Here is a 17,256-nt window from a genome sequence, read left to right as displayed (position 1 = left end):
TAATTTTTAAAGACATATAATTTTTAATATGGAGATCATGAATATGAAAATGAAAAAATAAATAAATTTAAAATATTATAAAAAATAATTAAGTAAGAAAACATTTGGAATGTTAATTTTTATTGTTTTTAGATGGAACACCTACTTGTATCCATCTTTAAGATGGATGCTTTACACTTTTTTGACCGCATATGTAGGAATACGGTCCAAGCCACGTGAAACAATTTTTCTTATTTAATTATGTTTTGAATACATAAATTTCATGTCTAAATTAAGCAGCCCATATATAAAATTCCATAATTTCTGAATTTATTCGAACCCAAAAACATATTTAACTCTTTTTTTTTCTGTTTATTCAAATCCAAAATATGTGGCCTTAAAATTTTTCCTTCATTCAAATCCGAATATGCATGGCGGGAAACGATGCCGCGAGCAACACAAAAGCGATAGCGGCTATTTAACCCCCAACTTTTATTCCAAAGGACAAGAAACCCTCTTTTTGGTTTGGTTGATGATGACTGTTTTGCCTTTTCAAGTTAGAGGGTGTGCTGGTTACGATTGGACGGCTGTTAAATAGATGATGGATTTGTTTCAATCAAAAACAATTTTATTGTCATTTGAATAGCTTTATTATGTTTTAAAATATATAAAAATAAAAATAATAATTTAAAATATATAATATATAAGATTAGTGACTAAAAACTCAATGAGCCTAACTCGAATTCACCTAAATTATTTAGGCTCGATAGTCATTGAGTCCAAAAACAATCATTCGATAGACCGTGAAATAGTATAATGGGACCCACTCTCTTCCATCATCATCCAATATTTTGATAGACGTTGATATCTATAAGGTCTTTTTTTGGGGAGGCGAGGATAATTTGGTAAGGAAGATGTGCTTTTACTTCTTTTTTTTCAAATAGTTTTAGAGTTAGTTTTTTGAAAATATTAATAAAATAATATCGGTGAGAATAAAAACCATAATACGGTGACCAGGATGTGAGAGTGCTACAACATAACCCAAGACCCTTTTCTATTAAGTCTTTTTTCACAACCATATAAATCACATTACACAAAAAAAATTCAATTTATCAAAAAGAAATGTATTCAACAAGTAACGCAAAGGTTTCCACTATACCTATACACTATCCGAACCGTCGAATGTCAAAACACGATGGTCACGATGCTGCCACGAATCATTTATTCACATCTGCCAGTATGGATGCTGTGAATCCACAGTAGAAACGTTACTAAGCGCATATTTATAAGTAGTCAGGGTATTTGGTCAGTTTGTTAAATGATCAAGGTAGTTTTAGTCATTTTGTCATTGTAAAAGCGAGCCCGCTTTTCTAGCCTCTGGGACTCGTGAATAGAAGGATAAACAAAACCCTTTTCCTCAATTGTCGTAAACCCTGTCTCTTTCTCTCTCTAAAAAACCACTCCCTCTAAAACGTTCACGAGACTTTTCTTCCTCTAACCACTCACCCTCTCTCTCTAGAAACCTTCCAATCACATGCTTGTATTTTTGTCAGCTCTCTCTCTCTCTCTAGACTCTAGGGAAACCATCGTGGCATGCTGTTATAATTCTCATCTGTTTCTCTCTCTTTTATCGTTCAGCTCTGTTTCTCTCTCTTTTATCGTTCAGCTCTGTTTCTCTCTCTACACTATCCCATGGGCCCTCACTCCAAGCCCAGGCGCTCTCTCACACGCACACTCTCTCTCTCAGCTGCCTTACTCTAGAATCTAAACCAGCTCTCTCTCTCTCTCTCTCTCTCTAAAAAGCAACTCTCTCTCTCTCCATCTCGAGAATTTAAACCGTCTCCCATTCTGGAGCTGGGCTCTCTCACTCAATAGAGCAAGTCCAGCAGTGGTTTGGAAATGGGAACCCTAACAAGGAGTTCCACCAAGGTGTTTTGGGTAGGTTGCAGGGTTTCCAGGCCATGGAGCACGGGCCACGGTTTCAGAGCTTTTGAGAGGCCTGTGATTCATTTATTCACTTCTAAAAAAATTCACAGGCTCTCAATTCATGTTTCTCAGAAGCTCATGTGTTCTTCTGTGTCTTGTTCTTCAGAACCGGAGGTTAGTTCTATCCCTCCTCCTTGATTGTAGCCTCTGTAATTTATTTATTTGACTCATTTTAAAGTATGCTTTCTCTGAGATCGAATCGTCATTATCTCTTTTGTTGTGTTTTGGCATGTTTGGTCCGGCATGTTTGGTCCATTATTTATGGAATCTTGACATGGAGTTTAGTTTTTTTATGAAATTTTAGGAGGATGCTTGCTTGAATGCGTTGAACTTGTTCTTTCTTATCTTTCATTTGAGTACAATTGATGCAAGAATTACGGTTCTGAATTATAGAAAACATGGGATGATGCATAATTGAATATGTCCATATCATTGTCATTTATCGTCCATTTAAGGAGAATTGTTGCAAGTATTAAGGTTTCTTTTGGTTTTTTGGTGTAGACAAAATAATGATGTGCTTACAGTACTGTATTTGGTCAGGATTGGAGATGTTATTGGATATAATACTTTCGATTGTTTTTGTGTATTTTATGAACCTGAGATGAGTAAAGCTATCCATAGATTCAAAGGTTTCAGTGGAAAACATATGAGCGGAGCTTTCATTCATGTAATTGCAGCTTTCTTTGATATGTCAAAATCCAAACTCCAAACATGTCCGTATAATGTTAGAAATTCCTGAAAAAGCAATTGAATGGATTAAAGATCTTGTCATATTTTAATAAATTTTGCAGGAGTGTACTTTTCTTGCAGAGACTTAGTTTCACCACTTCATTTTTTAAGTTTCTTATGAGGTTCTTGCAAGAGATCAATAATTAGTGTTTTTAATGGTGATTACTGGAGTAACTAGGGTTTCTTTTCGGCTCTTTACTAGCTTGATAAAGATATGAAGTATGTAGTGAGTTTGGATTTGGGTATATGAGGGATGCCTTTGCCTTTGATGCATTTTGCAGATAGGATTCATCACAAGAATTGTATCATATTAAAAATAGATCCATGGATTGAAGGTTTTTGTGCAGTATGTTCAAATCAAACAATGAACAGCCTCTGTCACAAGTTATTATTCCAGAAAACGGCATGCCTGAATGAGTAATTTAATGGATTAAAAGATGCTATTAATTTCAAGAAATTTTGTTGGAATGTTGTTTGCTGTGGAGATGAATCAGATCACTATGCATTTATCAGGTGCCCTTAGGTTCTTGTGAGAATGTGAGAATAGTTTTTTTCTTTTTTCCCCCCTTTGTGGGTCGGTCATTCATTAGCATAGGAGGATGCCAAATCCAATGGAAGGGACCTATTTATGACCTTTATTGGATGAAATCTTCGAATGCATTATTTTATTTTTCAATGATTGGTGACGTAAAGAATCTTTGATGTCTAAATGCTGAAATTGCTGAAGAGGTTTTTTTTTTTTAGCTTGGAACAATTGATTCTTCTCGTCCAATTGCACTATTGAAAGTCATAATTATTTACATCCATGAATAAGGGTGTCCATGCTAATTGCTAAACTGTACTAGAGAAATACCCTGAGTAAAGGGTATGCAATGTCGTGGCATGGATCTTGAATTTTTATATGAAAATTATGAGACGCTTTGTACTTCTTTTGTTTTAGGAATAGGTAGGGATGTAGCAAACGTCGGGGTTCTTTTCTGGGACTAAATGGACCAAGAAGACCTATGGAAAGAGAGAACTGAAGGCCATGCAGGCATTCAATGTGCTGAGGAAGCTGCGATGTAGTAGACATCTATACACATTTTTTTGGTAGAATTTTCACAGGAAAGAGAATTTTATCATGGACGTTTCTACAATACACCATTAGAGAATGGTGTTGTTAGAAAACCCTACTCTCAAATTTGGATCATAAAATACCCTTTTTTTGGTTTTGCTCTTATTTTGAAAATACAGCTATTAGAGGTAATTTGCAAACCCCTTCTTGATAGTAGGAGAAAATCAAGGGTTAGTCATTTGAAATTCAAGCTTTATTTGCATAGAGTATAAAAATATGTCTATCGCCTCTCCCCTAAAATTAGGAATAATAAAACTTGGGGGCATTCACATTCAAAATTTTTGGAGTAGAGTTTTCTTACATTATTCATCACCATTATAATGGTGTTTTGTAGAAGCACCCTTGTATCACTTATGGCCAGTTCAATAAGAGTAACTAATATTTCTGAGTAGATTTGTTCTTGCTAATTGTCACGGTGACTAATTACCATATATGTTATATAATCCTATTTTATTTTGATATGTGCCAATGCAATCAATTTCTTTGTCTCTGATGTCAAATATATTAGTGTAGATAATATCATGTGGCTTCCTTGCTGCTTATTGCTCTTGAAACATTAATAGTGTATATAGGTATATGATGCAGCCATAGGAAGCTTCTCAACTTTTGAACCCTGGCTAACTACGTTTCTATGCCTTTCTGGTGATCTAGATCAAGAATCGGTGGGAACCAACCCGATTCCTTGATGGAACCAGGAATTAGTCTATTTTTATTGGTATTCATGTGGTTCTGTCAGAGAACCGGGTGATCCGAATCATACGAATCACCCAGGTCCCCACCTATTTTATTTTTTTTAATTTTTAATTTTTAATTTTAAAGTGATATTTACAATTTTTGGGGACCGATTCCTACACCGAAGAATCAGCTCAGTCTGGCTTAGATCGGTGATCCAGATCGATTTAGCAAGTGTCCTATCCAGAAGCCCCTTATGGATTTTAAAACACTGGTTTGAACAGATCGCTTATCTGGAAAGAGTCTCATTTCCGTGCCCACCCATTAATGAATATAATGGCGACGTTTAGTCCATTCCACTATTCATGGTCTGAGCTGTCTCTCTTTCATTCCCCTCTTATCTGAAAGTAAATAAATAAATAAAGGTACAGGAGCATATAAATAAATAAATAAAGGTACAGGAGCATCCAAATGGGGTCCAGAAATGTACCTGTTTGTAAATGATCCTGTTCCCGAATTGAAATACAAGTGCGTCCAAATAGGGCCTAAATCTTTAGGGTCATTCTGTCAACCTAGCATACATAGGTTACTTGCTAGTATCTGGCTACTGAATTGTGAGATCAGTGTTTTAAAACCAGAACTGGGTACAGAACTCTGCAGGGCCTGGTCTCAGTTGACTCAACCAGTCTGCATGAACCTCCCAAAAAAAGAAAAAAAAGGAAAAAATTGTCAAACAAGGAAAACTTGTGGAGAATAAAAAAAAGCAAATAAAACCTATTTATATGGAGGAAAAAAAATGAAAACTTATAGATACTAAGGGCTATAAACAGTTTTTGCTTGTTTCACTTTTTGGCATACATTCAATGGTTCAATTGAATCATCATTAACAGTTTTTAAAACAAAATAGTGCAAATGTGGTATAAATGCTAGAACTAAGCAATATCACATTCATAGAGGCATACCAAACTATAAATATACATTCAAACTTCAAAGACGAATCCAACAAATGTCTCCAAAGTCAGAACATACAAATCACAGCCAACAGGTCAATGAAAAAGGAGTCCGATGTGTCCATGAGACCATGAGTACTAGGACATAGAACATAAAGCTGACTGCTGGAGTTACAACTCACAGTTAAATAGAAACGCAAAAGTCTTCATCCAAGTGGCGCCCAGTCAAGTCATATGCAGTTGGGGCTTAGATCTAGGCCATTCATTATCTATAGTGGATATCCTGGGCACATTATACTCACTTTCGCTGCATTGAAAGACATGACAACATAAAAAAAGAACTAGGCAATCCCCTTCATCATGGGCTTCCTTATTAATTTAATGTAACTGGATTTGATGTTCTTCTGCTCTGAATGTAAATTCAACTGGAATGGGTTGGTTCAACTCCAGGTAGGCTGCATGTGTTTGTTGGGTTGAGTGGTCTGAGGAGGTTGTCTAGACTGTGCTGCTTGTTCTCCATCCCTCTCCATCTTGCCCAAAGACCCAAACAATCTGTCATCAACAAAGGGAGTATAGCTAATCCTTGACGACCTCCCACCCCTGAACCTCCACAGACCGCTCTGCTCATGGTACATATTCTCTAAACTTACCTCCTACCATGCTCACGTTGGGCCTTCATCTCGTTATTTTCCTTGTCTTGAGTAGGTTCTTGTTCCCAACCTCCTCAATCATTTCTTCACTTAGGTTCGCAAGTGAGTTATCACAGGGTGCAACATCACCCCCCTCACCACGTGATGTCCCAAGAGGTGAATACTTAATACTGCCTCTCAACTCCTTTGCACAAAAAACATATCTCACCCTAGCCTCCAAATACCCCCACCTCATACTCCCAAAGATGATCTATTTTCCCCTTTGACAAGTTTGAAAGCTCTAGCAAGTATAGTGGCAACTAAGCAACAAGTGACTGAGGACATCTTGGAACCTGAACCTACATGAGAAGCTCTAGGCAAATGAGAGTAGAGGCCCTACATTATTTTCAGGTTTCTTATAAAAAATGGGGTTATTTGCAAACAAATGGAACGCGTTTGGATGGGGAATCGCATCCCTAAATGCATCAGACATGCAAAGACAAAAACAAAAAAGCACTTTGTTACCTAATAAAAGGAAGAAATGGGAAATATGGAATAAAGTACAAAAAATTAAGGAATAATTCCTAAAAATCAAGAGGGACTTTTAAGAAATCAGTAGCAAAGTGGGGGGCATCAATGACTTTACAAAAAAAAAAGAAAAATGTTTGCCAATATATTCCATGCTAAAAAATTTTAAGCATGACATTTTTCTTATTTGTTACATAATTTTTTCATATATTTTAAAAAATAGATATTCAAAGAAAAATAGATGATCTAGTTGTCGATTGACAAACGAAAACCAGAGCTATATGAAATGAACCTTGGATCTATGTAGATCTAGAATATTTTTACGAAACAAACCAGATCTAGAGCTATCATATAAATAAAATTAGGGAAAATATCCTATTATCCCTTATTTTTAACTTCTATATCTCATTAGACCCAATAATTGAAAATATTACTTGTAAGCAAAAGGACTCCATCTTTTCTATCTTCCAGCCCCCTAAACCCTTTTGACCATGTATTGGTGACCTCAACAACTTATGAAATGACTCTATCTCTCTCTCTCTAAAACTCCATCTCTCTCTCACATCATCGTCTCTCTCTCTCTCAAAACTCCATCTCTCTCTAAAACCCAAACTCCATCTCACACTCACATCATTGTCTCTCTCTCTCTAAACTCTCTCTCCTTAAAACTCAAACTCCATCTCTCTAAAACTCCATCTCTCTCTCGCACATAAGAAGGTGTGCTCGTGTTCGAGCTCAAGCTAAACCTCTTCGTTGGTAAACTCATCGAGAAGCGAAAAGAGAGATGGAGTTTTAGAGAGAGAGATGGAGTTTGAATAGGGTGTCATTTTTAGTATTTGTTTGGGTAAAACATTTATGGTCAAAGGGGTCCAGGGAGTTGTAAGATAGAAAAGATGGGGACATTTTGCTTACAAGTAATATTTTCAATTCTTGGGTCTCATAAGATATGGAAGTTAAAAATAGGGGATAAGAAAATATTTTCCCATAAAATTACACTGAAAAAAAATGAAATTAAAAAACTGTAAATAAATTACTAGTTGTAGACCAGTTCTCAAACTCCACTAAATCAAACTCCCAATGTATTTGAGCCAGACTTTTGATCCACTCGATCCAAGGTTTGCAAACTCCTTGGCAAACTCACACTCTCCAATGCTAATTCCCTTAGGTCCATTTCGATTTGAAAATTTTCCGAAAATCTAATGCAATCAAGTGATAGAGGGTAAAAAATAGCTCTTGATCTGTGTTTGGAGGCCTTAATACCCCCATACAGCAGCAAACAGTCGATATTTCTTTTATTTTTTCTACCAAGGGTAAACAAGACCAGGGAAACTGTCACTTGCTGAGTGGCGACCGACTTGGACTGGTCCCAGCCACTCAGATGAATCCGATCTGAAACGACATGGGTCTTTATAGGGACCAAGCCTATTCTGTTCGGGGATGCAGGGACCTCTTGGCAGTTCAGTTGAGATCCGGCAGGCTGTCAAGTCCATGCAACTCGGGATAGTCTGAGCACATGTCAATGAGTTTCAAAGACTTTGGTATCATTGTGTCAACATGGCTGTTTTGGTGTTTAAAATTCCCCAAACACATGCAGTTGACATGCCATTTAGTGTTTATCATAAGTAATTCCTTGAGCAAATCACTCATAGTTAATTCGTAATTAATTTTTCTCTTTCTTCCTTTCTATGCCCTCTCCAACTTAAAATGAAAAAGTTTGGATCTCAGGTTGGTTTTGCCTGTTCTATTTGCAGGTGAATGTTGACCCTGTAGCTCCAAGTATGTTCCATAATCACTCTACTTTTTCCAACTCTCATGTTGGTTTTTACAATCCTCTCACCTCTTTCCTTTGTTTTGTCACATGACTATGCATCTTGGTGTACTAGGTCAATCAGCAGTTCATGTGAGATTCATTTTACAGAAGGAATGCATGTTCGGTCAGCAATTTTTCATCGTTGGAGAACATCCAAGCCTTGGCTCCTGGGACCCGACAGCTGCTCTTCTTATGGACTGGTCCGATGGCCATGTCTGGACAACGGACCTGGTTAGATGCAGCCAACGCATTTTCAGCTAGGATTTTCTTTTTAACAGTTAAAAGTGGACCTCTATGAAAGTGAAAACATACATAGGAATGCAATGATGGTTTTGTAGAGATACAAAATACATACAGTTCAACCTAGTGTTCTGAGACTCCGCCGAAGCCCCTATGGGCGAGGTGAGTTTTGGGTGAATAGGTCCACTATGGGCGAGGTGAGTTTTGGGTGAATAGGTCCACTATGGGCGAGGTGAGTTTTGGGTGAATAGGTTTTACAACATGTTTACAAACTTTATTCATATTAATACGGCGAATATAAGTCATACATGTTTAGATGATTCTACTGTTAATCCTTATGCATATGTTTTAGCATGGTCAGGGTTCGAATCTCGCTAGCGAGGATCACGTTTTTAAAGACCGTTATTTTTTTTATATGATGGAGTTCTAAAAAAAACTTTTAGGTTCCCAAGAATCGAACCCTACACCTCTTGCAAGGAGGTTGCTTTATGTCAAGCGACGTAACCAATACGCTATTAGCTATTTGGTTGTAAAAGTTGCTTGCTAATTATACATATTACGTTTCTGTCTTCATTTTTTTTAGAAAAAAAAAGAGCTGGACTCGAGTGAGTTATTCGGACATGCCCAAGTAACCTGCCTCTGCCAAGGCCCGAGTACCTTGATCGAGTCGATTTTCTAAACATGAGTTCAACCCAAGCCTCCAAGAAGGATGTTTTTAATGTTTTTCAAGAGTTGACCATCCCCAATAGTTAGAAGCCTCCACACACATGTGCGCACATGCACTCAAACACATAGACACGCACATACACACACATATATATGGATGGGGTTTCTATGAGTTAGCCACTTATATATAGACGTGCGTTCCCCCTCTAAAATACATCTTAAAGATGGATTTTTCATCCAAATTTTTAGGGATTCATGATCTAGTCTGAGATGATCATGAATATGGAAAAAAATAAAAGTTTTAAATCTTAAATATGTTTTTTAAGGGATTTATTTTTACACTGTCAATATAACATTTTGGTATGGTGCACTTGGCAAAACATCCATCTTAAAGATGGATGTTTGTGGACTCATATAGAACTTTTCCTATATATATACCAGTATTTAGAAAATCGACTCCGCTAAGGTACCCAAGCATTGGCCAAGGTGAATTACTCAAGCGAGTCTGAGTAACTCGTCCAAGTCCAGCTCAACTTTTTTAAAAGAAAATGAACACAAAAACATGATATATATAATTAGCGAGCAGCTTTTTCAATAAAAAAGCTAATGGCATGAGGGTTAGGCCACCTGACATAAAGCTCCCTCTTTGTAAGAGGTGTCGAGTTCGATTCTTGGGGGGCTACCCTTTTTCTGGGAACTCCCTTCATATAAAACAAAGATGACAACCTTTAAAAAGTGATGTTCGCTGGTGAGATTCGAACCCTGATCACACTATGTTGTGTTAGGATAAACCGCGGAGCCATTCAAACACACGACTTAAATTTGCTGCATTAATATAAATAAACTTTGTAAATGTGTTGTACAACCTTACAACCTACACGCCTGAAACTCGCCTCGCCCATATGCCGAATCCAAGTGGTCTCGGCTGAGTCTCAAAACGCTGATATATATATATATATATATATATTATAATTGAACCTCTTAAACTTCTCTCGAGAAAAGGAGTTACCCTCTTGTTCTCAATGGATGGTTTTGTCAATTATTGGAACAGGAGGTCCCAGCTGGAACAACACTTCTTTACAAGTTCATACTGAAAGGAAAGCTAGGAGAAATTGAATGGCAGCCTGGACCAGACCGTGTTGTAAAGACTTGGGGAACCAGTAGCACAATTGTGATCTCAGAATCTTGGGAAACTGCTGAACTCCAGACAATAACTGAGGAAACACAACTTCAGAAAATATCCGAGGAACCAAAACTTGAGAAGACAACTAAGCCAAAACTTCAGAAGATAACTGAGACATCACAACTTCATAATATAAATGAGGAACCATCCAAATGTTTGAATGAGAAATCAAAGTTTGCTGAACACCCACACACCAGTAGCAAAGCTGAGCCCGTAGAGAGTGACTTGAGTGCCATTACTCCGGATATGCTGAACCCTGAAGTCCCCATTTTGATCCCTGGCTTGGCTTCCCCTTCCAAACTTGTTACCGAAGAAGCAGTTTCTAATGAAGCCCAACTTGACCAAGCAAAAAGCCATGTTATCAACCCTAATGATGGTGCAATTGATGATTTTCCCAAGGTACGCTTCCTTCGAGCTGCAGTTTTCTCTATCCAATTCCTGGTAGACAGTTGACAATAGATAATGCATTCTCTCTTTCTCCAGTTGGTGAATAAATTACTGTTACTGCAGATGGGAGTTACTATGAAGGTTCATGTCACCCCTCCATGAGAATAACGATCTATTTTTGAAAATTTTGAGCGTGGTTTTTGTCGTATGATTTCCTTGGAGACTATCTAGGCACATGAATAAAGATTTGTTTCTGATTATTTTGAGCCTATTTTTTGCAATTTTTTCTTGGTTCGCATTGTATTCCAGCGGAGGGAGAAAAGGAGAAAAGAACCATATGGCTAATCTAAGTAGGCATCACTAGAGAAACCTCGTCATTCTCTTTATGTATAAGTTCGAGAAACCCAAGGACTTGGGGTTGCCAAGCCAAAAAATAATCGTAGAAAATTATTTTCTATATAACATGGAGAAAACCTAAGAAACTGATCCTACTACACCTAAAAACCAGTTGTTTGCATAAGATTTAATTGGAATTGGAATACTAGACACGTCATGTTTTATTCTTATCTTGCTTTAGTTAATATTTGTTAAGAAGACGATGCTTTCAATAGTCCGAAATTCTGAATAATTGAGGTGGAAAAGAGCAAGTATACTGTAGTTCAATGGACTACTGAAAACCTGTGTCCCTTGAGGTCATAAATCCTGACAAACTAGACAGTCGTGACCTTTGCAAGCTATGGTTCTCATTGTCCTTCAATCTATAGTATATATCTTTTCTCCAAGAAATAATAATGCCATGAAAACATGCATCTGCTAAGGAAACCTTGACCCACTCTCTTCTTCTGTTTCCTTCCAACACCCTAAAATTAGTTGATTGGAGAGCAGGAGCTGCAAACTTCCAACAAAACCTTGGATCAGGAGGAAAAAGAGACACCACAAAGTGGGCCCGGAGTAAAGTTGTCCTTCACAGAGGGGAGAGAAACTGCTGCTTCCACAACAGAGAAGAGTGAACCAGCTGCCTCTACAGAGGACAGCGAACCGGCTCCAGATGATCTCCTCAAAAATGACCTAGCCTGGGGCACAAAAACTTTGTCGAAGCTTTTCTGGCGTTTGGGTTTTTGTAAAGAATAACTCGATTGAGCTTCATGAAACTCAAAAATCATAAGGAATGGATTTGATGGCTGTACCTATATAACCTGATTCCATGCACATACTACAGCCCATGGTGTTGCAGTACCACCCCTTGTGTCACATGTATATTAGAGTGCTGCAGTTACTTGGGTCTCTTCACAGTGAATTTTTGGAAGCATCGGAACCTTTGTTGTGTACGTGAAATAACAGCGTGCGTTGTACAAGTAACGTAGCTACATTCTTTGTTTCGTTTGAGAGAGACCATTTCTACAGTCATGGAGATCCCAGCACCAAATACCTGGTTTGGCGACAACTTTAATTTGCAGAAGCATGGGAACATTTGCCATGAATGTGAAATATAATATTTGTTGTTGTAGGATCATATGACACCAGTTTTTTGAGAGTGTAATCATTTTAACATTGTTCATAGAGATATAGGCATTGAAGACTGGTTTATTGTGCCTTTTTGTACAAGACCTTGGATTCATTTTTCTTTGATCAATCCATGTTCTGAATTTTTTCTTTTAGGTTTGAGTTTTGAATTTTAAAATGTTTATTTGTCCTCTCTTATATGGCCACTCTTTTAATTCATGAGTAAGAAAGAATTGAGGAAACTGGCAGGGGAAAGGTGGAAACTTCATTGATGTTTATTCCTTTCAACTTTTTTTTCTTTTGGGAAATCCAAAACACCAGAATTTGTACATATCATGAATATTAGTGTGATGGAAATAGATTATCTTCACCGTATCTCTCTCTCTCAACAAATATATCCCTTTTCCTATTTGCACTCTCTCTCTCCTCTCCCCCTCTCTCTCTCTCTCTTCCTCTCCCCCCTCTCTCTCTCTCTCTTCCTCTCCCCCCTTTCTCTCTCTCTTCTTCTCCCCCCCTCTCTCTCTCTCTCTTAATTTGTAAAATTTGTGGCTGTCATCACTCATAACTCCGATGTTTTTCCCTTGGAAATTGAATTCTTATCTCTTTAACACATTTATAAAGAAAAACTAATCAGAACGCATTTATAAAGAACAGCTAACCGGAAAATAGTGGGGGCTTTATTCATGTTATCTTAGCTTCTAGAAATTTCTCCCAAACACAAAACCGGTTTGAAATCAAATAATTATAGAGCACGTGTCATTATCCATATCAATTTTCACTTCTTTTTTTTAATAGGAACGTAATGCATTTCCATTTGTACTTCCTCATGGTGTGAGAGATTAAATTAAAGTAGGTCTAACGAATTGGAGAATCTTTTTTAATAGGGTGTGGTTTGCATAAGGTTGCAACCTTAAACGGTCACACCTCCAAATTTTAACATAAATATAATTTTCGTGTCAAAATTTTTTCGGGTGGCATGAGAATCTATTTTTATCTCTAATCCTAAAATCTTAAATTCCAAAAATGGCTCAAATCAAGTAGATCTATAAACACTTGAAATTTTTTAAAATGGACTGTCTACATAATGTATTGCAAAATACAATGTTTTTATAATTTGAAATCATTTTTTCTTTTCATATTCATACATCTCGATGTTGAGATAATCAATTAAAGGGTTTTCCAACACCAAAACAACTTTTTATAATGAATTTTTTTATAGGTACCTTAATTCCACATTTTAAAGTTCTTTAATGGCGTTCTTGCTGATTTAATATGATCCCTTCCACTAAATACAGCTCCGCTTCCAATTCTCATACCGATGACTGAGAACATGCAAGAATGGAAGTGACATTTGTGAAGCACCATGACAGTATTTCCATTCTCTGAATTTTGTGAGCAGGCCAACCTACCAAACAATTTTTTAGCACATCCAATGGCCAGTGTTCATTTATAATATTTTTCTATAAAAATTTTTAAACAGGGGAATTTGCAAAGAGTGCACTATGGCCAGGCGCATATTGAAAAAAAAAAAGACAAAAATTCCCCCACTCTTATCAGTTTGTGAGCCACAGATCGTGCAATCTTGACCGTCCAGCCCATATTGTAGCATAGGCATTGACCCATAGATTGCACACACAAATTCACAAAGGTCTATGGTTGGGATTCAATCTGAACAAATCCAACAACCAACATGTATGAGCATTTTGAGACAAAAAACGCAAAAAAACAAATATACAAGAAACATATGAAAAACAACCCACACTTGTTCATGAACTAGGCAACCCTGATCAAGGTCGTTTGGCCAATACTGTAGTATAGGCTAGCCAACCCATGAATCTTGATCCTAGATATGGGTGATATGGGTGCAATTTATATAAAGGCAAGGCCCTAACAATCAAAGTAAAGCGCACTTTCAAATAGTGTTAAGAAAAGTAAAGAACACTATCAAATAGTGTTAAGAAATGTAGTTTCAATACTAGAAATATGTGATAGCCTTAAAATATATTTTCATCTCTAGTTATAAAATTTAAAGCTTAAAAAATAGTATAGAACGAGCAGATCTATGAAAACTTGAAAATTATCCAAAAATACATTTTCTCATGTCCATGCATCTGAAGGTCAAAATGATCAATTCGAGGATATTTGGGCATGAAAACAACTTCTTTTAGTGAAAGTTTTGAGGTGCGCCGTAATTATATTGTTTAGAGCCTGGCACTTGTATAAAAATTTTCTCTATATATATATAAGGGTGCTCACACTATAGAGTATACTCAACAAATTATGGACATTTATATAACATTGTCATGTACACGGAGCATTTTTTTAGTAAGGGTAACATCAGCCACATAGGGCATTAAATGTCACCAGTGTGCTTCATGTCGGACATAGAGCATTAAATGTCACTAATGTACTCCACGCGGGTGATGTTACACACCTCCTGATGACAAAAAATATCATTATTAAAAAAATACTATATACACAAAACAATGATATATAAGTATCCAAAATTTATTAATTACAATGATAAATTACTCTGTAACGTGAGTACTCTAACATAACCTATATATATATATAAGATTTTATACAATGAGACCATTTACCATTGATATGAGGTGAACACAAATTACCTACAACCATTTGATGTGAATTTGATAGCTTAAATGTGTCACAAAGTTCAAAAAAATTTCTTTTGAAGTTTGAACTTGATCAATGTAATAGTTACAACCACTCAAGTTCACATCCAATGGTCAAGATTATTGTAGCCACTTTGGTCTCATCCTACACTTTCCGTACATATATAGGGTGTGGTTTACATAAGGATGCAACCTTAAACAAGCGCAACTCTAAATTTCATTGGATGTGATTTGCGTAAGGATACAACCTTAAACAATCCAATTAAAGCGTAGCTCTAAATTTTATCATAAATACAATTTTGATATAAAAAATTCTTAGGATAGCTTGATAATCTATTTTCATATTTAATTATAAAATTTTATATTCTAAAAATTGTTCAAATTAAGTAGATCTATAAACATCTTAAAATCTTGAAAATGAATGGCCCAAATAACGTCTTCCAAGATACAGTATTTTGTATACTTGAAATATTTTTATTTTTTCATATTCATACATCTCGATGTTAAGATGTTCAATTAGAGGGTTTTCAAACATCCAAACAACCTCTTATGATGGATTTTTTAGATGCATCTTTAATTCAACATTTTAAAGTTGCAACCCTATATATATATATATATATATATATATAAAAAAAAATCTAAAGTTCACAATCCTTCAAATTACAAAGGTTTATGATATAATGAATTGTAAATGGTGAATTTATTAACTTTGTGATTTATTTTTTAAAAAGGTTATTTTTTTGTGATATTTTCATCATTAAGGATAATTTTATAAATATCACTACAAAACAAAAGATATTATTGTCATGTCCATAAAAAATAAAGTTGAAATTTGCATTAAAAGACAAGTCCACTCTACATATAAAATACCAAAACACTAGCTTCCATTGTACTTTTATAAAAAAATTAAATTTACCTTTGTTTAGTTGATATATTACATATTAAAATAAATTTTTAAACAAAACGTAATAATCTTTTTAATAAATACACCCATCACAACCCTTTCTAATGTAAACTTTTGTATTTGGAACAGTGGTTAACTCTAGACAAACCCATATATATGTAGGAAAAATTTATATAAAGTTGCAACCTTAAAATGTAGAATTACATACGCTTCAAAAATCTATCGGAAAGGCTATTTTGATGTTGCAAAACCCTCTAATTGATCATCCCAACATCGAGACGTATGAATATTAAAATAAAAAAAATTTAATCCTAAAAATAATGCATCTTGCAACACATTATCTAGACTTTTCAAAATTTTAATATGTTTATAGATCTACTTGATTTTAATCATCTTTTAGTTAAAATTTTCCAATTAAATATGAAAATAGTTTTTAAGACAATCCTAAAATATGACATGTTACGATAAAATTTGGAGCTGCAACTTAATTGGATTGTTTGAGGCTTGCAACCTTATAGAAACCACACCCAAAAAAAAAATATATATATATATATATATATATATATATATATATATATAGGAAAAAGTTTATATTAGGATGCAACCTTATAATGTAGAACTACATATGTACCTAAAAAATCCATCAAAAAATGTACTTTTAATGTTGAAAAATCTTTTGATTGATCATCTTGATATCGAGATGTATGATCATGAAAAAAAAAGATTTTAAGTCTCAAAAACAGTGTATTTTACAACATATTATCTACACCATCCATTTTCAAGATTTTCATATGTTTATAAATCTACTTGATTTTTAACCATTTTTAAATTTAAAATTTTATAATTAGATATAAAAATAGATTTTGAGATAATCATAAAACATTTTACATCAATATTGTATACCATGATAAAATTTGAAGGTGCACTTTACCTCTACAACTACAGATGCATCCATATGACAACTGCACACACACGCACACATATACAGTGATCTCTTGCAACCACACTTCTAGAAACCCATGTTTGTGGTATTTGTATAATCCAAAATTTTGCACACACTCTTCATCTCAATAATCAATTCCTAAAATAAAAAAAAAAGTTAGAATTCAACCTTAGATATAGTCAAAATGAGTCCCTCCAACAACAAATATAGACTATTCATTTGGTAAATTTCAATATCTTAACCTTTGCAAACTCAAAATCACTTTTTTATTTTTTAACATTGTTCATTTAATGATAATAAAGCCATCTAAAAAAATTAGAAAAGAAAAAATCCTTCTAAAGCCTAGATCTAACCATCTTATAAAAATAGATGGCCTATGTTAATTGAGCTAAAAAAATAC

General features: G+C 35.3%; 1 protein-coding gene and 1 long non-coding RNA gene across 8 annotated transcripts; one reads left to right on the top strand and one right to left on the bottom strand.

The window, feature by feature from the left end:
• Nucleotides 1-1,358: 1,358 nt before the first annotated feature.
• On the top strand, nt 1,359-12,531 carry LOC18437921 (Carbohydrate-binding-like fold). 7 transcript variants are annotated; one of them, XM_020669394.2, is made up of 5 exons: nt 1,368-2,079; nt 8,339-8,363; nt 8,471-8,628; nt 10,355-10,885; nt 11,744-12,531. In XM_020669394.2, the coding sequence occupies exons 1-5, from the start codon at nt 1,879-1,881 to the stop codon at nt 12,002-12,004; spliced, it is 1,176 nt and encodes a 391-aa protein (XP_020525053.1). In that variant the 5' UTR covers nt 1,368-1,878; the 3' UTR covers nt 12,005-12,531. The 7 variants fall into 7 exon arrangements, with proteins under 7 accessions (XP_088729250.1, XP_020525053.1, XP_020525054.1 ...); XM_020669395.2 differs by having other exon boundaries at nt 1,463-2,079; nt 11,759-12,531; XM_020669398.2 differs by having other exon boundaries at nt 1,463-2,079; nt 10,997-12,531.
• A 2,112-nt stretch (nt 12,532-14,643) lies between these two features.
• On the bottom strand, nt 14,644-16,968 carry LOC148780684 (uncharacterized). The gene is made up of 2 exons (XR_016060236.1): nt 16,845-16,968; nt 14,644-14,813 (listed from the first exon to the last, which is right to left on the bottom strand). It is a non-coding gene; the product is annotated as an uncharacterized LOC148780684 (long non-coding RNA).
• Between the last annotated feature and the right edge of the window lie 288 nt (nt 16,969-17,256).

Source organism: Amborella trichopoda, chromosome 8 (assembly GCF_054954075.1).
Source record: "Amborella trichopoda isolate Santa Cruz 75 chromosome 8, AtrichopodaSantaCruz75HAP2 v2.0, whole genome shotgun sequence".
NCBI classification, from domain to species: Eukaryota; Viridiplantae; Streptophyta; class Magnoliopsida; order Amborellales; family Amborellaceae; genus Amborella; species Amborella trichopoda.
This window is presented reverse-complemented; position numbering and strand designations above follow the sequence as displayed.